The sequence below is a fragment of the Corythoichthys intestinalis genome, chromosome 4 (assembly GCF_030265065.1).
Source record: "Corythoichthys intestinalis isolate RoL2023-P3 chromosome 4, ASM3026506v1, whole genome shotgun sequence".
NCBI classification, from domain to species: domain Eukaryota; kingdom Metazoa; phylum Chordata; class Actinopteri; order Syngnathiformes; family Syngnathidae; genus Corythoichthys; species Corythoichthys intestinalis.
Window position 1 is genome coordinate 7242553 of NC_080398.1, and position 22339 is coordinate 7264891.

Consider the following 22339-nt stretch of genomic DNA (forward strand, 5'->3'; position numbering starts at 1 on the left):
TGTTTATTATGACAATAAATCCTCAAGATGGCATTTACATTATTAACATTCTTTCTGTGATAGGGATCCACAGATAGAAAGACTTGTAATTCTTAAAGGATAAATGTGACTTTGTATATTGTAGCTAAATATTGCCATCTAGTGTATTTGTTGAGCTTTCAGTAAATGATACTGCAGCCATTCAACCCAAATGTATGATGGGAAGTGCAACCATCTTCTCTGCGTTGGAAATGAACATAGGGTGTTAAGAAAATGATCAACTACTACCTTTCTTTCCCACATTGCCTCCCATGTTAATTTTAATTGCTGAGAGAGGAATGTAAAGCTTTAGCTAAATAAAAAAAGCCTCCAAAGGCTGTCAAAATTCTCTCTACTCATTATACGCTGCGTTTAGCTCTATATAGACCAGGGGTCTCCAACCCAGTCCTCAAGGCCCACTGTGGGTCCTGGTTTTTGTTCCAGCCGATCGAGCAGAGACAGTTGAGCCAATGGGGCTTCTGCTAAAACAAGCCACACCTGACTGCAATCAACTGATTGCACTTGTAAAACACCAGATTGAGGAAAAAGTGTTGTCATGGTGTTTGGTAGGAATGAAATCCTGCACCCACAGTGGGCCTTTGTGGAATAGGTTGGGGACCCCTGATATAGACCCTACCCACCGACGTCACAAAACCACGTGATCGCTGTATGGTTCCGCCCCCTTGTCCGTCATTTTGTGTCTGTATTATCAATGGTCTCAATTGATCGAGCAATTTATAATCCATTTCATGGAAGACCCGGTGCTTTCGGATGCCGTAAACTCACTTGATGCGTTGCATAAAAGGCGTTATGTGGAAAAGCTTCAGTTTATCCATTCGCCAGATCCATATTTGATGCCTAAATCGATGTTTTTCGACCCGCTGTGTCCGCCGTATTTGCCTGACATCTGCTAGCTACCCTGATATGTACAACTATCTTGTCCACACAAAATCAGCCTATTCTCACGAAAGTTTGAAAAACTTTAAGAGCTTGGAGGCTTATAAATACTTCGTTGCCGGTTGGGTGAAACAGGTCCTCGTCCACGAAAATTCGGCAGGAATCTATCTTGTGCTTGGAAAGGTGAGTTACGAAATGTTCAATTCAAAATCTTTTGTTATTGCTAACATCCACTGTCAAGTCTAATGTATTTCATGTCGTTTGTCAATGGAGTTAGGGCTTTTAATGTTTATATGGTGTAGCGATAGCACTCTCACTACACACATACGTGTATGTTGTCGGCGATTAGCCTAGCAATGATCTTAATTGTGGTTGTCAGCCCAAAACCCTCTAAATATATTTTAAATGCATCTTACGAGATATAAAATGACTACTACATAATCTGTGGTAATCGTTTGGAGCCCAGTTTTCTCGTCGAATTGCAGCAGCCCATCTCGCTCTCTCCTCTCCGGGTCTCTCGGAATCCGGTAGAACTTCAAGTCTCTCCGTCTATCTTCTCTGTTATTGCAACCGACCGCCACACACGCCTTCACCATTTTGATTATTAATGTTAACGAGCAGAAAAACACGTCGTAAATAGGTGGAATGTACGTAGCCGTAACAGGTAAACACGATGTGTGGACGGACAATTGGGCGGCACCAGTCAGGAGGAAGGAGTTGTGACGTCACATGGGTAGGGTCTATATCAGTGGTCTCAAACCGGTCCTCAAAGGGCCGCAGTGGGTACTGGATTTCATTCCAACCAAACGAGAACAATCCCTTTTCACCAATCTGGTGTCTAACAAGTGTAATCAGTTAATTGCAGTCAGGTGCTGCTTACTTTAGCAGAAACCTCATTGGTTGAACTGTCTGTTTTGGATCTGTTGGAACAAAGACCAGGACCCACTGCGGCCCTTTGTGGAATCGGTTTGAGACCCCTGGTCTATATATTGGTAAAACGGCGCCTTTATGGATTGTACGCGACAATGCATGAGTGGGTCGTCCAGCGCATGCCTTAATTATTTAACGTGATTAATTAAGAAAAAATAATTACCGCCGTTAATGCAATAAATTTGATAGCCCTACTTTGCCATAACTACTCTGGATGAGTGTAAGACATTTTGTCTGTAACGTTATTTACAATTAGAAAACAATTTAAATTTAAAAAAAAATATATATAAAAAAAAGGCATGTCCGATATTTTTTTGCCGATTCCGATACTTTGAAAATGACGTGATCGGACCCGATCAATCGGCATCCCGATCGATCGGACATCTTTAGATATAAGTAACATAAAGATTCAGAAAAATAAGTACAAATGACATATTATGCAGAGTGAAACGGAATATATTTTGAAGATCGCGCAAATATTGACTTTTTTAAATCATAAGGAAATGAATATAATACGAACATTTATTGCCCGTGCACGCCACGTAGCGAACGCCTCCCCCCTGCTGGTTTAAAACCGTAAGTACAACAGTATCTGTGGATTAAAATATTTAAATATTATGTAATAATTATTATTTTATCATTTACATAAGTTATTAAAAAGAATTCAGAGACTTACTGTACTTTAAAAGTGTTGAAATTACATAAAATGCAGATATTACTTTATTTTTAAACATATTGTATGGCTCTCACAGAATTACATTTAAAAATATGTGGTGTTCATGGCTCTCTCAGCCAAAAAGGTTCCCGACCCCTGGTATACAGGAACTGCGTTCCGGCCCCGAATCTTATACCGGAACTGCGTTCCTGACCATTCTGGCCCACTTTCACCCCTGATTATACTACTATCAAAATGACTAAGTTGGGTACAAATTCACAATGAGCCTTCATGACTACCGTATTTTCCACACTATAAGGCGCACCTGAAAGCCATCAATTTTCTCAAAAGCTGACAGCGCGCCTTATACCCATGTGCCTGATACAACCCCTAGCAAAAAGTATGGGATCACCAGTCCCGGACAAGCACTCACTCAGACATTTTATTATGTAGAACAAACTCCGATAAAAAGCTTGAAAACATAATGAATAAGTTCAGACGTGCAACTCCTTGGCATTCAGAAACACTAAGAGAAATTAATAAAAGACATTGTGGTGGTAAGTAAATGTTACTTTTATAGAGCAAGTGCAGGGAAAAATAGAATCACTCCATTGTGAAGAAAAAAATATAGAATCTTGAGAAACAAACAAAGAAATCAAATCAATCAAAACTCATCTCTAGTATTCAGTAGCACCACCTCTGGCTTTTATGACAGATTGCAGTCTCTGAGGCATGGACTTGGCACCAAATTGATGAATTGTCAACTCCCTTTGATTGCAGTTGTCAGATCATCCTTGCAGGTCGGGACCATTTTTTTTCAATTTCCACCACAGTTTTTCAATAGGGTTGAGATCTGGGCTATTTGCAGGCCATCACATTGACCGGATGAGTCTTTGTCCAAGGAATGCTTTAACAGTTTTAGCTCTGTGGCAGGATGCATTGTCATCTTGGAAAAAGACAAACATATTTTCAATTGAAGGGATTAGAAAGCTGTCTGAAATTTCAATGTAAACTTGGGCATTTTTTTGAAGATTTAACCACAGCCATCTCCCCAGTGCTTTTGCCTGACACGCAGCCCCATATCATCAAGGACTGAGGGAATTTTAATGTTTACTTCAGGCAGTCATCTTTGTAAATCTCACTGGAACGGCACCAAACAAAAGTTCCAGCATCATCTGGTCCAATGCAGATTCTTGACTCATCACTGAAAATAACCTTCATCCAGTCATTCACAGTCCAAGATTGCCTCTTCTGGGGTGGCGTGGCTCAGTGGTAGAGTAGTTGTCCCCCAACACAAGGTTGTGGGTTCGATTCTCTGCCCTGATGAACTCGCCTAAGTATCCTTGAGCAAGATACTGAACCCCACATTGCTCCTGGTGCTGCATCACCAGTAGGTAGATGGCAATGTAGTGTAAAGAGCTTTGAGCACCTTGAAAGGTGGAAAAGCGCTATACAAGTATAACACCATTTACCTTAGCCCATTGCAGCCTTGTTCTTTTCTGTTTAATTGTCAACAATGGTTTCCTTTTAGCTTTCCTGTATGAAAATCACATTTCCCTTAGGCAATTTTGCACAGTTCTGTCACATACCTTGACTCCAGGTTCCTCCCATTTCGTCATTTGTCTTGTTGTACATCTTCTGTTTTCAAGACATATGGCCTTTAGTTGTTTGGATGTCTTCCTCGGTCTACCAGTACGCTTAACTTTAACAACCTTGCCATGCTGTTTGTACTTGGTCCAGATTTTTGATACAGCTGACTGTGAACAGCAACCATATGTGTAGCGTTACATTCAAGACGTTTGATAATTCTCTTCTTGGTCTCAAGAGACATCCCTCTTGTCGGAGCCATGATTCTTATGAATCCAATTGGTCCAGCAGCCCTCCAAGGTGTGATAACTGCACTGTTTTTAACTGCTGACCAATGAGCAGACCTAATCTGAGGCAGGGCCCCAGTCAAGTAAAGGAAATTGACTGGGTGTGTCTGCATTTTCTACTCAAAATGGAATGATTCCTTATTTTTTTCCTCAGAAGTGAGTCCATGTTTTTCCATGCACTTGCTCTATAAAAGTAACATTTACTAACCGTCGCAGTGTTTTTATTCCTTTCTTTTAGTGTTTCTCAATGCTAAAGAGTTGCACTTTTGAAGGAATTATTTTTTTTCAAGCTTTTTATCGGAGTTTGTTCTACATAATAAAATGTCTGAGTGCTCGTCTGAGAAGGGTGATTCCATACTTTTTGCTAGGGGTTGTATAAGCCGCAGGATGCAAAATGAGGGGAAAAAAGTAGCGACTTATACAGTAGTTTGAAAATTACAGTACGTACAGTTGTGGTCAAAAGTTTACATACACTTGTGAAGAACATAATGTCATGGCTCTCTTGAGTTTCCAGTTATTTCTACAACTCAGATTTTTCTCTGATAGAGTGATTGGAACAGATACTTCTTTGTCACAAAAAATTTCATGAAGTTTGCTTCTTTTATGACTTTATTATGGGTGAACAGAAAAAAAGTGATCAAATCTGCTGGGTCAAAAATATACATACAGCAGCGCTAATATTTGCTAACATGTCCCTTGGCCATTTTCACTTCAATTAGGCGCTTTTGGTAGCCATCCACAAGCTTCTGGTTGAATCTTTGACCACTCCTCTTGACAGAATTGGTGCAGTTCAGTTCAATTTGATGGCTTTCTGACATGGACTTGTTTCTTCAGCGTTGTCCACAAGTTCTCAATGGGGTTTTGGGAAGGCCATTCGAAAACCTTCATTCTAGCCTGATTTAGCCATTCCATTACCACTTTTGATGTGTGTGTTTAGGGTCATTGTCCTGTCGGAACACCCAACTGTGCCCAAGACCCAATCTTCGGGCTGATGACGTTAGGTTATCTTGAAGAATTTGAAGGTAATCCTCCTTCTTCACTATCCCATTTACCCTCTGTAAAGCACCAGTTCCACTGGTAGCAAAACAGCCCACAGCATAATACTAACACCACCGTGCTTGATAGTAGGCATGGTGTACTTGGGGTTAAAGGCCTCACCTTTTCTCCTCCAAACATATTGCTGGGCAATGTGGCCAAACAGCTCGATTTTTGTTTTGTCTGACCACAGAACTTTCCTCCAGAAGGTCTTATCTTTGTCCATGTGATCAGCAGCAAACTTCAGTCGAGCCTTAAGGTGCCGCTGTTGGAGCAAGGGCTTCCTTCTTGCACGGCAGCCTCTCAATCCATGGAGATGCAAAACACGCTTGACTGTGGACACTCACACCTGTGTTCCAGCAGCTTCTAATTCTTGGCAGATCTGCTTTTTGGTGATTCTCGGTTGAATCTTCACCCTCCTGACCAATTTTCTCTCAGCAGCAGGTGATAGCTTGCGTTTTCTTCCTGATCGTGACAGTGACAAAACAGTGCCATGCACTTTATACTTACAAACAATTGTTTGCACTGTTGCTCTTGGGACCTGCAGCTGCTTTGAAATGGCTCCAAGTGACTTTCCTGACTTGTTCAAGTCAATGATTCGTTCTTTCAGATCCATGTATGTATATTTTTGACCCAGCAGATTTGATCACTTTTTCTGTTAACCCATAATAAAGTCATAAAAGAACCAAATTTCATGAATGTTTTTTTGTGACAAAGAAGTATCTGTTCCAATCACTCTATCGGAGACAAATCAGAGTTGTAGAAATAACTGGAAACTCAAGAGAGCCTTGACATTATTTTCTTCACAAATGTATTTAAACTTTTGACCACAACTGTACATTCCACCACTGGATCTTTGCGCGTCAACATAGGATACACAACACACTTTACAACTCCTAAAATTATTCTGCAATACATTAAATGTTTGTCATCCGATTAATCGCTTAAACCAGCAGTGTTCAAACTTTTGCAAAGGGGGCCAGATTTGGTGTGGTAAAAATGTGGGGGCTGACCTTGGCTGATGTCCTTTACGTAGAGCAATATATTTAAACAAATTTTAGCAAGCCATTCAGTGTGTCACATTTGCTTTATTATTTTTTAAATTGAATAATTTCAACAATCTTACAACTAGCCTTTGTGGTGTTCTCTTTCGACTCTCGGGCTCTTGTGAAATACTGCTGCTGTGAAATTAAACTAGCTTCAAGTTGCTTCAATTTCCCGCTGCGAATCTTCCCTGTAATGTTGTTGTACATGTCAGCGTGTCTTGTTTGGTAATATAGGCTAACATTGAAATCTTTAAAAACAGCGACTGTCTCTTTGCAAATGAGGCAGACACAGTTGTTGCGTATTTTAGTGAAGAAATAGTCCAATTTCCACCTATCCTTGAAGCGTCGGCCGTCACAGTCAACTTTTTTGTTGTTGTTGATTGTCTCCATTTTAGAAAATGGAAGTAATGGGTCACACGGGGTAATGTTGCTTAGCCCTTAAATACCTGCAACATGAAGCAATTATCAGAGAATCCCAAAATTTGAAAAATAAGGTCCTAATGAAACCTTTTTTTCAAATTTGTAAAAAGAAAATCAAAATGAATATGTGTAATAAGCACTCTAATATCTATAACCCATGCTAAATCATGTTTTTTTTCTCATGGAAGCTGCAGATGCATGTGTTGACTTGCATCCATCATTTTTTTTTTCCCAAAAAGAAAAGTCAAAATTCTAAATTAGTCTCAAAATCATGAAATTTTAGGTGTTTAAAATGTGATACATTTGGCAATAAAGGGTTAAAGTGATGCTGCCTTTTAGTGGGTGAATGAGGAGCAGCATTTTGTGTTTAAGCTACTTCATATGCTGGTTTCAGTACTGCTGACCAATTTATTAAGTCTGTGTGCGGGCCAGATGTTATTGATTTTATGACAGAGCCTGGGGGCCCGATGAAATTTGACCACGGGCCGCGTTTGGCCCCCGGGCCGGACTTGGGACATGTCTGGCTTGAACGAATCATTTCATCCAAAGATTGATCGATTACTTAAATAATCGATAGCTGCAGCTTGGTAGCGAATAAATGTGAAATATCTGTGGGCTCGCACGGATGCAGGTCCCCCGCCCGGCTGAGCTCCTGCAGCCCGCCCAGCAGCCCGGAGAGCGGCAGCTCCTTGACGGCCTCCCTGTCGCTGGGCCCGGACGCCCCCCACTGCCAGCGCTGCGTCTCCTACGCCGCGCGCCTCAAGCGCCTGTCTTGCGGACACCTCTACTGCGACGCCTGCCGCGACCGCATCGTCAACCTGGCCTTCCGGGACATCGAGGGCCTGGCCGACTACCCCTGCCCCATGTGCAGGTCCCTCGGAGCCGAGCACTTTGTCTGGGACTGACCTGCCCTGACACTTAATATTTTGGACAAGAAAGACTCCAATAAAGCCTGCGTGTCGTACAAGTCGCGCTTTTTATTCAGCACCGAAAAACAAGCATTCAAATGTACATGGGCTAAATCCGTACCCAGAAAAGGCAGAATACAAATGGCGTAAACAGGTGAACAAACCTTTTCACTGGAATCATGTCATCTTCACGCAACTCCAATTTCTTATTACAAAAAAACGCAATGGAAATGAAAGCGCATTGAGAGACAAAATGGCCGCCTTAAAATGCTTAATTGACACTTTGAAAGGGGTGAAATTCATCAAGTTGAAACATCAAAGTTATCACGTTTAAAGGTTGAATTTGATCAGTTTAAACTGTTAAAAGTTATCACATTTCAAAGTGATACATTTGGTAACACTTTATAATTATCCGTTTTACTAGTTAATAGATCATTTGTAAACTGTTGATAAATGATTGTTGATTTGTGAAGTACTTGTTAACAGTTTGTTAAGCATTTACAGGGTGTTCATAACCTGAAACACAGTTTGTGTAGAAACGTTTCAAGTTTTTGTGTGTAACGTTTGGCATTTCTATCTTTTCAGGTTAAGAAATGCCGTTCACCTCAAAAGAAAAGGCATTTTGCAGGCAGCGCTCATGTTGCACATTTATGAAAATCTGCCATAGAACCAACAAATATTTGTACTTTTCTTTGTATATTTAACCAATAAAACTTATGACCTTCAACATAAAGTGTATATAGTTTTATAACGATCCATCAGCTAGCATGGGCATTTACAATGGGGTCAACCATATTGGAAGACCCTGTAAATGCTTAACAAACTGTTAACAAATCAACAAATCATTTATCAACAGTTTACTAATGATCTATTAACTAGTAAAACGGATAGTTATTATAAAGTGTTACCATACATTTTGTGATATATACAGTGGGGCAAATAAGTATTTAGTCAACCACCAATTGTGCAAATTCTACTTGAAAAGATTAGAGAGGCCTGTAACTGTACACATGGGTAAACCTCAACCATGAGAGACAGAAACCCAGAAAATCACATTGTTTGATTTTTAAAGAATTGATTTGCAAATCATGGTGGAAAATAAGCATTTGGTCAATACCAAAAGTTCACCTCAATACTTTGTTATGTACCCTTTGTTGGCAATAACGGCGGTCAAACGTTTTCTGTAACTCTTCACTCTTCGCTTGGTGTAAAGAAATCAACTGTGGGAGCATTTATTAGAAAACGGAAGACATACAAGACCACTGGTAATCAATCTGGGGCTCCATGCAAGATCTCACCCCGTGGCGTCAAAATGATAACAAGAACGGTAAGCAAAAATCACAAAAACACATGGAAGGGGGACCTAGTGAATGACCTACAGAGAGCTGGGACCACAGTAACAAAGGCTACTATGGGTAACACAATGCGCCACCAGGGACTCCAATCCCGCACTGCCAGACGTGCCCCTCTGCTGAAGCCAGTACACGTCCAGGCCCGTCTGCGGTTCGCTAGACAGCATTTGGATGATCCAGGAGAGGACTGGGAGAATGTGTTATGGTCAGATGAAACCAAAATAGAACTTTTTGTTAGAAACACAAGTTCTCTTGTTTGGAGGAAAAAGAATACTGAATTTCAAGGTCCTGGAGTGGCCAGTCTCCAGATCTCAACCCCAAAGAAAATCTGTGGAGTGAGTTGAAAGTTTGTGTTGCCCAACGACAGCCTCAAAACATCATTGCTCTAGGGGAGATCTCCATGGAGGAATGGGCCAAAATATCAGCAACAGTGTGTGAAAAGCTTGTGAAGAGTAACATAAAACATTTGGCCTCCGTTATTACCAACAAAGTGTACATAACAAAGTATTGAGATGAACTTTTGGTATTGACCAAATGCTTATTTTCCACCACAATTTGCAAATAAATTCTTTAAAAATCAAACAATGTGATTTTCTGTTTTTTTTCCCCACATACTGTCTCTCATGGTTGAGGTTTACCCATGTTGACAATTACAGGCCTCCCTCTCTAAAATTTTCAAGTGGGAGAACTTGCACAATTAGTGGTTGACTAAATACTTATTTGCCCCACTGTAACTTTAAATTTACCGTATTAGGTTGAAACGTGGAAGTTATCACGGTGAAACAAAATTGATCAGGCTGAAACGTAAAAGTTATCTCAGTGAAAGTTTGAAATTTATCACGTTGGGAATTCGGAACAAAACGTATCATGTTGAAATGTAAAATTTATCCTCCAACGTTGAAATGATCAGTTTGAAGCATGTAAATCTATCAGGTTGAAACTTGGATGTTATCACATTGAAACAAAATTAATCAGGCTGAACCATCGAAGTTACCACTTTGAAAGGTTGAAATTGATCAGTTTGGAAATTCGGAACAAAATATTTCATGTTGAAATGTGAAATTTACCACGTACCTTGAAATTCATCAGGTTGAAGCGTTGAAATTTATCATGTTGCAACGGTGAAATTAAACATGAACATGAACACTGAACCATCAAATGGTCAGAGCAAAATGTCAAATCTCTCAGGTTGAAACATACATTTCATCAGGTTAATGTAAAATTGATCATGTTAAAATTTATCCATTAGAGAGTAAAATTTTGGACATTAAAATATGAATTTTAGGACATGACACGTGGAATTTATTACGATATGAAAAAAATTAATAAAAAAAAACTAATGTTAAAAAAAATTGTCATTTTAGCCTGGATGATGAAATTTGATGAGAATTTTATGACATGATATGAAAATGATCTCATTCAAACTAAATGTATCATTTTACCACATACAAACAAAATTCATCCCATTGAAATGGGAAATTTACCACTTTAAAATATGAAATTAAGGACATAAAACGCTGAAATTCATCCATTTTGAAAACAAGCGTATTCTAGGAAAGCGCATGGATATTTTGCAGCATTTCAAGCTCATTTAAATGAGCATTTTGAAGCCTTTTTATCTTAACTTCTTCCCTTTTGAGCTTTCACCATTTAAACATATAACACTGGCCAGAAAACGGTAACCAAAAAGGTGGAAATCATATTGAAACGAACACTTTAAAAACAATAATACTTCACTTGATCCAAGAAGGGAATGAGGCTAGCTGGCTAGTGTGTGGGTTGCTTGTGCTGCTGCTTCTTATGTAAGACTGGAACACCAAAATAACTCTCATGCTCTAAATTCCACAAAGCGAGAATGTAGAACAAGGTAGCCAAGTTTTTTTTCTCTTGTAACCCATTGGCTGCCATTGAGGGTGCAATCGTCCAATCGTCAGCCTATTAAAAACTAAATAAAAGTCGACATCCAATACGTTTGAGCAATCAGGGTGGGTGGTGGCGCTGCCAGCCTTCCTGCTTCAAATGGATTGGACGTCTAGCGTTGTCAATGGCACCTAACGGGAGCAGATGCTTTGACATTGATAAACTTATAAAGAAATAAGATGGTTAGCACTTCAATTTAATGTCAATGCATTGACTTGGATGCAAGGGCGTAGGTTTGGTCTCAAAATCGGTAGGGACGTTATAACAGCATAACCTGCATGTCCACTTTTTGCTGGGGGCGGGACATTAATAAGAAAGACCAAACAGATTGGCAGGGCCGGCCCAGCCTATACGCAGACTATGCAGCTGCTTAGGGCCCCTGACCACAAGGGGGCCCCCAATCTGGCGATTGTTTAATTTATATTCTATTTTGTTTACTACAGTTTGCTTTATTTGACTTCTGTGAGTTTTGATACTTGATTACAAGCTTAAAAAAATAAAAGTCGTCTTTCTTTCCTCTTTTAGAAAAAGGTTTGGCGCTATCTACTGTAAGTACTGACAATCATTTGAGATGAGAAGTTTGAAGTATGCAGTGGAACAAACTTCGATTAATATACAAAATATGGACGTAATGGTTGGATTACATGTATGGGTTTCACAGTACACTGTGACGTAATGGTGGGCCAAAAATATGGGCCCCTTTGCATTATTTTGCTTAGGGCCCCCAAATGGCCTGGGCCAGCCCTGCAGATTGGGTAAATTTCTCAAAATTTGCTGGTTCCTACATAAAAATGAAAAAAGTTAAAATCATTTTTATAGTGAGAAAGGGATTTTTCAAAATGCTTGCGTCATATAAAGGAAATTTAGAGTGGTTGTGCTATTGAAGTTTTTTTTGAGGGGGGTTTAAAATGTGCATAGGCTGCAAATAAAAGTAAATAAACACATTTTAATTAATGAATGAATGCACAAAATGCACAGTTGAATTGAAGTTGAAAGTAGAAAACATAGGAATACACCTCCTTAAGCAGCTTGCTACTTGAGTTTTACAGGTTAGCAAGTTCACACAGTTTAATGTTAAGCTAACTCTGATGCAGGGTAGACATTCAGTAGCAAACTTAGTGGAGTGTTCCCCACATCTTTTTACATTACTTACAGTGGCTGCTGCTACTGGCCCCAAAAAAAAAAAAAACTAAATTAGGGTTGTTCCAATCATGTTTTTTTGCTCCCAATCTTTTTTGTTTGAGTATCTGGCCAATCCCGATATTTCCCGATCCGATTGCTTTTTTTTTGCTCCCGATTCAATTCCAATCATTCCCGATAATTTTTCCCGATCATATACATTTTGGCAGTGCATTAAGAAAAAAAATGAATAAAACTCGGACGAATATATACATTCAACATACAGTACATAAGTACTGTATTTGTTTATTATGACAATAAATCCTCAGGATGGCATTTACATTATTAACATTCTTTCTGTGATAGAAAGACTTGTAATTCTTAAAGGATAAATGTGACTTTGTATATTGTGACTAAATATTGCCATCTAGTGTATTTGTTGAACTTTCAGTAAATGATACTGTAGCAATGCCCAAATGCATGATGGGAAGTGGAACCATGACTGTGCGTAGTGCTACCAATTGATATATCTTCTCTGCGTTGGGAAATAACATAAGGTGTTAAGAAAAAGATCAATTGCTACCTTGCTTCCCCACAGTGCTTCCCATGATATTTCTAATCATAGGGAGAGGGATTGTAAGGCTTTAGCCAATTAAAACAAGGCTCCAAATGCTGCCAAAATTAACTCTACTCATTTTACGCTGCCTTTTAGCTCTCTATATAGGTAAAACGGCACCAATACAGATTGATCGCGTCAATGCGTGAGTGGGTCGTGCAGTGCATGTGTTAACTGCGTTCAATATTTTAACGTGATGCATTTTTTTAAAAATGAATTACCGCCGCTATCGGGATAAATTTGATAACCCTACCTTAAGCCTACACTAAAGACTCTGGATGAGTGTAACATATTATGTCTGTAACGTTAAATACAATTAGAAAACGACTTAATTAAAAAATATATATATATTAAAAAAGGCATGTCCGATATTTTTTTGCCGATTCCGATACTTTGAAAATGACATGATCGGACCCGATCGATCGGGATACTTTGAAAATGACATGATCGGACCCGATCGATCGGGATGCCGATCAATCGGGACATCTCTAAACTAAATAACCCTCCTCTCCAAACGGGGCAGAGGAGGCAGGATATTGAAATGTATTTCTGTCGGGATTGTGTGAATGTGGGGGTTCTAGTCAGCAGCCAATCAAACGTGCATTTGAGAGGGGGGAAAAAATGGACCGGCACTACTAAATAGCAAGTGAAAAGGGGTAAATGTAAGTCTAAACATAATGAAATTAATTCACTTAATCATGGTAGGGTCAATTCTATCCTAACAACACATGGGAAGACAATCTAAATTACTTTTATAGCTGAACTCATTGTATAATGGAAATAAGGTTGCTTAAAAGTTGGTGGGGACAATTTGAGCATCCTGAAAAGTTGGTCCCTACCGTCCCTATGCAAACCTACGCCCTTGTTTGGATGGGAAGGTTGCCCCTACCAACATGGCCGCATTGAGAGGCCAAGTTGGTAGGGACAATGAAAGCTCTTTTCATGCATCTCTGCTATCAATTGAAATGAGTTTAACGATAATAGACGTCTGAAGAGGGCGGGTGGCAGCGCTGCCAGCCCTCCCGCTTCAAATCGATGGGACGTCTAGCGCCGTCAATAGCAGTCAATGAGTAAATAGCAGATGCTTTCATTGACATCAATAAAATATGCTAGTAATGACTTCATTTGAATGTCAAAATATTAAGTTTGATGGGACGTTCACCCCTACCAAGATGGCCGCGCTGATAGGCCGTTTTGCTCGGGACCATGTCTTTTCATGCCTTTGTGCTCCATGTAAATTCAGGCATCTGCGTCTGGAAAAAAAAAAAAAAAAAAAAATCCTGGAAGTACCTTTAGAATGTAGACACAATTTTCCATTCACGGGCTAAAAAGAATGTCAGGAAGGTTTCATCGTGGCGTCCCCTAAAAATGCTGACCGTGTCCGTTAACTGGCGTCGCTATCTGACGTTTTGGAGTCGGAGCGGCCGGAACGGGTGTCGGCGGCACGCCCGAAAAGAAAGGTGTGTTTGTTGGCGTTTTCTTTGGGCGTCTCCTCGGCGGCGGCCGGAGAGGCCGGCGCTTTGGGGGGAGGGCCGGAGAAGAGGAAGGTGCCGTTGCCGGCGTTGCGGTTGATGTCGGCGCCGCGGGACGGGCGGCCCTCGGCCGTCAGACGCCGGTGGAGGCCGCGCACCTCCCGGGCCAGCAGCTCCAGCGGGTGCGAGTGCTCGGCGCTCAGCGGGTGCGAGAAGGCCTGAAAGACAACGTTGAGGCCTTTTCTTGTCATTTCAAACTTTCTTATTATTTCATTTACATCACATGTTTATGATGCATTTATTTGATCCATATGACTTTGGATTTGTACATTGAATGATTTCATTCATTTTGTGAAAACAATTGAAAAACAAATGTTTCAATTAACACATTGAAGCAACACGAGGTAACAACCTTTAAACAATCATTTCATAACATATGTAATATATTGACTGACAACTAGTTGAATGATACCTCTTTTATAGACGTCAACGCTGACGAGTTCGTTTGGGGTGGGGGGTTAAGCCACACGGTTGCTAACCGTCATATGCTATTGTTTAGCCACAACTGGATTCATTACCCGATTACTACTCATCCTTCACATAGCCGCTGGAAACAGAAATGTCGTTTAATCCAACTGCAGGAGACAGGGTGATCATGATTTTAAGACACTGTGCGGGTGCACGCTGGTCCTCATGGAAAATGCAGTTTTCCATTAGGCAAAACACTACCGTTTTCGTCCACCGGCGTCGCTAAAATCGTCCAAAACTGAAAAATTACCTAGTGTTGCTTTGAATTGAATTAAGTAACTGAACAAAAATACACGTATATTAAAAAAATGGGCAAATGTTGAAATATTGAAAATTACAGTTATTAAATGAATTACAACTAAATACAAATTACTGAAATTGAAATCAAATACTGAAGTATTATTTATTCATTAAATTGTTATATATTTATGATGTAATTATTTATTCATTTGACTTTGGATTTATTAGAAATTTGTATATGGCATAATTTCTGATTGATTTCCTTAGGAATCATAATAATATAAATAAACACAAAAAAATATATATATATATATAAAAGTAATAATAGGAAACAAAACAAAAAAAAAAAATCAACAAAAATTGAAATTAACAATTGTTTAAATAAACTGCATTAAATAGAAATAATTGAACAAAAAATAGGAAATTCATAAAAAATTTTAAATTATTTTAATGTTGCAATAAATTAAATACAAACACATAATAAAAATCTGGATAAATAATGAAGTAAGTAACAAAATGAAAGAACTCAAAACTGGAAAAAAAAAATATTGCACTAATAGCTGAAATAAATGTTTAAAGAAATCAATTGAAATTAAAAATGAGTTATAATTAGAAATACATATGCAAAAAAAAAGATGGATATCTAAAGAAATAAACGTTGCAAAACAGAACTACCAATCAATCTTGATGTGACTAAATTTGCCATACCTGAGCATGCAGCGCCCCCCGGTGGTAACACTCTCTCCACAAACCCAAGCAGGGCCCCATCAGGAGGGGCAGCAAGGGACGGTAGGGATCCCGATCGGGGTCGGAGGGGGCCCGGGCCAGCGAGCGAACACTCAGCAGCCGCTCCAGCCCGGGGACGCTCTCGGAGGACGGCGCCCGTCGGTGGCTCTTGCGATAAACGCCCGAAATGCCCGCCGCGCCGCGCCAAGGCAGCAGGTTGGCGGGACACGAGAAGACGCCCCGGGAGAAGAGGAAGACCGAGCCCGGCGTGGCGTCGCTGGCCTGCAAGGGGAAAATAAGTCACTTTCATTCAGCGGACAAAATGCTCCCACTTTCTTAAAAACGCAGGCCTTATTACTAAATCAACTGAAACACTCAATTAACGGTAAAGATCCTTTTTTTAAGGTTTCATTTTTCAAAAAAAAAAAAAAAGACAAAAATGGAAATACATACTTCATTTTTTCAGCCTCTTAATAGTAAATGTTTCTCAATTTATTCAATTTTTTTGAAAATTAAAAAGAAAACAATATTCAGTCGATAGTGAAACACTTTTTTTTTATTTAAAAGGAAAACTAGTCTTATTTATTGAATAAAAAGTCAAGCTTAATGTTCATGTTCAAAGTTGTATTTTATAATAAAATATATTGTAATATACAGTACAGTATACTGTACTGTATATATACATATTGTTATAATTTAAAATATTTTTAAATAATAAAAATAAATTTATTAAATAAAAATAAATTATAACAACATTAATGAATTTAAAATGTCCTTTTAAGTGGCTCAAAAATATTTTATTAGATTTTTTTTGTGTTTTCAAAGTATTAAATTTATTTAATTGAAATAAATACAAATAAAATTAAGGAATTTAAAATGTTTACTTTTAAGTGGCTCAAAAATATTACATTTTTTATGTGTTTTTAAAATAGTAAATGAATTAAAATAAAATGAAAATAAAATGAATGACTTTTAAATGTTTACTTTCCAGACGCTTATTACTTTTTTGTTTTTTTTAATAAAAAAAAAACAACAACAACTAAATAGTCTCCTATTTAGGTTCCATTTTAAAATACATAAAAGTAAAGATTAAAAAACCCTAGTACATCGATCATTTTTTGACATTTTTTAAACAAAAACAAAATTGGAAGAAGAAAAAATATATCACATTACTTTAAATAATCTCTCCTCTGGATAAAAAAAAAAGAAAGTATAATTTACTTATATCTATCTACTTACACCCATTGAGAATCTTAACATTTTCTTTTATTTTTTCATGAAAATATAATTATTCCTCTTTTCTATTTGAAGCGTCATTTTGAAATATGTAAAAATAAAACAAAGGATCAAAAGCCTGGCAAACTATCACTTTTTTCCCCACATTTTTTTAACAAAAACAAAACTGAAATCATTCTTTGATAATATATTTTAAGTAATAACTTTTTTTTATTTTATTTCAATCCATTTTGGTCAATGTCACTCGATGGCCACTAGGTGCCAGCGGCGCCGCTTACCCTGCGGGCGTCCGTCTCAGCGTTGAGGTTCCCGTTGAGCAGCGGGCGCGGCGCGGGCGTCTGCGGGACGGGCTGCGTGAAGCCGGCCTGTCGCCGTTTGCTGTACTGCAGCGACCAATCCCACACGGGCGGAAGCGGCGGGTCGGGCGGCTCCGCGGCGCCGTCCGGGCTGTGCGGCTCTCGCCAGCCGTTGACCGGCGTGTAGCACTGGCCCACGTTCTGGGGAGGCGCGGACCACCAAATCAATACTTACTTTCTGCACCGCAATACAAATAACTACTTTTGACCTAAGCGAAGGTCGTGTATTCGGTTTCGTACGCCCTGCGTTGGTTTGTGTTCGAGATAACTGGAGAAAGAACCTCTCACAATATGTTTGTCATACGTAACTACATTTTGGGGTCATGAGGTCAAAGAGCTTTCTTCATTTCTTCGGATTATTAATCAACTTCGGATTATTAATAAACTCGTAGGATATTTTTTTTCCTTATGAAACAGTTGAGGTGGTTACATTTTGGGGTAAAGGTCAAAGGTCATAAAAAATGTATTTTGCAATATATCACGAACAAATAATAAGATTACAGTACTATCAAATTCTTAGGATGTGTTTGGAATATGAATTAGAAGACATGATTACATTTTCGCTAGGGCTGTCAAAATTATCGCGTTAACGGGCTGTAATTAATTTTTTAAATTAATCACATTAAAATATTTGACGCAATTTACGCACATGCCCCGCTCAAACAGATAAAAATGACAGCAGTGTCATGTCCACTTGTTACTTGTGTTTTTTGTCTCCCTCTGCTGGCGCTTGGGTGCGACTGATTTTATGCACCATGAGCATTGTGTAATTATTGACATCAACAATGGCGAGCTACTAGTTTATTTTTTGATTGAAAATTTTACAAATTTTATTAAGACGAAAACATTAAGAGGGGTTTTAATGTAAAAGTTCTATATCTTGTACTTACATTTATCTTTTAAGAACTACAAGACTTTCTATCCATGGATCGCTTTAACAGAATGTTAATGTTGATTTATTGTTATGATAAACAAATACAGTACTTAATGTATATATCCGTCTTGTGGCTTATCTTTCCATTCCAATAATAATTTACAAAAAATATGGCATATTTTGTAGATGGTTTGAATTGCGATTCATTTTTAAGCTGTGATTAACTCGATTAAAAATTTTAAATCCTTTGACAGCCCTAATTTTCGGATGATGAGGTGGGGGAAAAGATCAAAGGTCGGTAAAGGAGTTGTGAGATAATTTATGAGGGAATAATGAGATTATTATTCTTAACCTGGCAAGATACGTTTGTAATATGAAACAGAAGATTACATTCTGGGGTCATGAGGTCAAAGGTCACAGAGGTTTGTTTGTCTCTGTTCACGGTAATTCAAGAACCAATGTATGGTTTATTACATTTTCTGGGTGAAGATGGGAATAAAAAGGTCAAAAGGTCACAGAGGTCAAAAAAAGAATTATGTGATAAATCAAGAATTAATAAAGTGATTATGTATAAACTTGCAGGATATGTCATATGTATGGAGCCCTTAAAGGGACAGACAGCCATAAAATAAATAGTAATTTGGTGCGCACCACAATCAATCTAGTCAATTGTTGCAATGTTGCAATTGACAATTAGCTAGCTTAAATGCTATTTAAGCTAGTGGACCTTTGCTATGCAAGTTAGCCAATTGTTGTAAACATGAACATTATATAGCATTTAAGCTAGCGGACTGTTGCTATGCAAGTTATCCAATTGTTGCAATTGGCTAGTTTAAATGCTATTTAAGCTAGTGGACTTTTGCTATGCAAATTAGCCAATTATTGTAAACATTAGCATTATATAGAATTTAAGATCGCAGACTTTTGCTATGCAAGTTAGCCAATTATTGTAAACATTAGCATTATATATCATTTAAACTAGCGGACTTTCCATGCAAGTTAGCAAATTGCTGCACTGTTGCAATTGGATTGCTTAAATGCTATTTAAGCTCACGGACTTTTGCTATGCAAGCTAGCCAATTGTTGTAATCATTAGCATTATATAGCATTAAAGGTAGCTCACTTTTGCTATGCAAGTTAGCCAACTGTTGCAAACATTAGCATTATATAGCATTTAAGCTAGTGGACTTTTGCTACGCAAGTTAGCCAATTGCAACAATGCAACTATTAGCAAAAGTCCGCTACCTTAAATGCTATATGTTGCTATATGCTAAGCCTGAACGATATATCGTTTGAACATCGCCATCGGGATGTGCGCACGCGCGATAGTCCCATCGCAAGGATGTGTGATAGTTTTTTTGTTTTTTTCCCCAATCCACAAACCTTTGATTTGCTTCATTCTCTCGCACAGCCTCTCTCACCCCCTTTCCCAGCTCTCAGTCACTGCAGCACTTGCTTACTAAAGTTAACGATGGCTTTGATCTGGTCAAAGAAGCAGCAATCTGTCAATCATCGTTTAACTTGTTAAACACTTTCTGCAAAGAAGCGCGGGCTGGAATGAATGTGTTTGTCTGTGGGGGGAGAATGTGGAGACGTTTGAGACCTATAAAATAAACGGCAGAAGTGATTATGAGGAGTTTGTAATTTCTACAGGTCACTCCAAGAGTCACAGCCATGTTAGGTAAACAGAAGCATTTAATAAGGCCAAGCATTTTTCTACTACAGTACTTTATTCTTGTTTAAAAATGATTCAGTGGGACAGCTATGTTTAAAATTGATCATAATTATTACATTTGAAGTGCTTAAAAAGCATTTATTAAAAAAAAAAAATATATATATATATATATATATTGAGCACGCCCCCCCCCCACCCACACACACAAAAATGGGGGGGGGGGGGGGGTTGCTATGCGCTACTTCGCGGTTTTTCACTTATCGCGGCAGGTTCTGGTCCCTATTAACCGCGAAAAACGATGGAATACTGTACACTGTGGTCATGATGAGTCATCCAAAGTCTTTCCAAACAGCTATTGAAGTCATCTAGTAAAAATTTCTTTAAAAAAATAAATAAATAAAAAATAAAAAATTTTGACATAACGCAATATAATATCGCAATATATCGCAAACCCCCCCCAAAAAATCGCAGCAATAGTTTTTTCCAATATCATTCAGGCCTACTATATGCTAATGTTTACCAGAAACTGGTGCACACCAGACTGCTTAAATTTATTTTATTTCTGTTGATGTGCCTTTAAGAGCTCTGAACATATGAAATGGAAGAGGTGATTAAGTTTTGGGGTCGTGAAGTCAAAGGTCATACTACCGAATATGGCGATGCATTGAATTGGGCCTATTTGGGCTAAGCTCTTCTCTGTCAGAGGACTCCTCTAGTTGACATCTTATTTGAAATTTTGTGCTTATGCTATGCTGTTAATGGGTGTTTTTAATTGATATTTTACCATAACACACACCCTGATCATTTTAGTGGGGTTAGCAGCATTGCGCTGAATACCTGCGTGCGTCGGCATCTCTCTCGTTGGGAGTTGGCCAGAAAACTGGAGAAGAGCGGTAGGTGGGCGCTGTCGTGCAGGGCTAGCAAGAAGTCGTCGGTGAACTGGAAGCGGGACGGATACTGCGACCACAGCTGCCACACGCAGTCCAGGAAGAGCAGGAAGATGGGAGCCTGTACGCACCACAATTAACTGCTTTCGTAAAGTGACCGTTTGCTGTGCTGCGAGAAGGTCGGATGGTTTTTGGAAAAGTTGGCCATGGTTTTGTGTGATCACCGATTCCCCATTGTTCAGTGCAAATTGTATTATCATTGCTAATTATTACTAGTTATTATTGTCATTTGATTATTCTTTAGTAGGGGTGTAACGGTACACAAAAATCTCGGTTCTGTACATACCTCGGGTTTGAGGTCACGGTTCGGTTCATTTTCGGTACAGTAAGAAAACAAAATGCAAAATATAAATGTGCTAGTTGATTATTACACACCATTGTGCTTTCAACAATAGGAACATTAGCCTATAGACCCTACTCACATGACATCACAACCACGCCTCCGCGCCATATTGTCCGTCTACTCGTCGTGTTGACGCATTACTGCTACGTAAATTCCTCCTATTATGGCGTGTTTTTCTGCTCGTTAACATTAATAATCAAAATGGCGAAGGCGTGTGTGGCGGTTGGTTGCAATAACAGAGAAGATAGACGGAGAGACTTGAAGTTCTACCGTATTCCGAGAGACCCGGAGAGGAGAGCGAGATGGAGTGCTGCAATTCGACGAGAAAACTGGGCTCCAAACGATTACCACGGATTATGTAGTAGTCATTTAATATCTGGTAAGATGCGTTTAATATATATTTCGAGGTTTTTGGGCTGACAACCACAATTAAGATCATTGCGAGGCTAATCGCCAACAACATACAGTTTCAAATTCAAAATGCTTATTTCTTCCACCATCATTACATTTTGAATAATATTTAGCTGGTACCAAGTGAAAGAACCTGGCCTCGTCTACGGATCATCAGTTAAACAGGTGTGTCCAAACCTTTTGCAAAGGGGGCCAGATTTGGTGTGGTAAAAATGCGGGGGGCTACCTTGGCTGATTTACATAGAACAATATATTTAAACAAATTTTAGCAAGCCCTTCTGTGTGTCACATTAGCTTTATTTTTATTTTTAATTCACAATTTCAACAGTCTCGTCTTTGTGGCGTTCTCTTTCGACACTCGGGCTCTTGCGAAATACTGCTGCTGTGAAATGAAACTAGCTTCAAGTTGCTATAATTTCTCGCTGCGTATCTTCCCTGTAATGTTGTCGTACATGTCAGCGTGTCACATTGAACTCTTTGAAAACAGCGACCGTCTCTTTGCAAATGAGGCAGACACAGTTGTTGTGTGTTTTATTGAAGAAATAGTCCAATATCCACCTATCCTTGAAGCGTCGGCCATCGCAGTCAACTTTTTTTTTTTTATTGATTGTCGCCATTTTAGAAAATTGGAAGTAAAGGGTCACACGGGGTAATGTTGCTTAGAGTGCTGCCCTTTAAGTTTTTCGAACTTTCGTGAGAATAGGCTGATTTTGTGTGGACAAGATAGTTGTAGATATCAGG

The 22339-nt window shown here is 38.9% G+C and overlaps 1 protein-coding gene across 2 annotated transcripts in view; it reads right to left on the reverse strand.

Moving 5' to 3' along the window:
• Window positions 1-9724: 9724 nt before the first annotated feature.
• The window catches only part of mtmr11 (myotubularin related protein 11), a 37099-nt gene continuing 24484 nt past the window's right edge, over window positions 9725-22339 (reverse strand). For both annotated transcript variants that reach the window (XM_057834822.1, XM_057834821.1), the window contains exons 14-17: window positions 20735-20905; window positions 17271-17489; window positions 15739-16038; window positions 9725-14480 (exon numbers count right to left, since the gene is read on the reverse strand). In XM_057834822.1, the coding sequence (XP_057690805.1) occupies window positions 14175-14480; window positions 15739-16038; window positions 17271-17489; window positions 20735-20905 (996 nt within the window). In that variant the 3' untranslated portion in view covers window positions 9725-14174. The remainder of the gene's footprint in view (window positions 14481-15738; window positions 16039-17270; window positions 17490-20734; window positions 20906-22339) is intronic.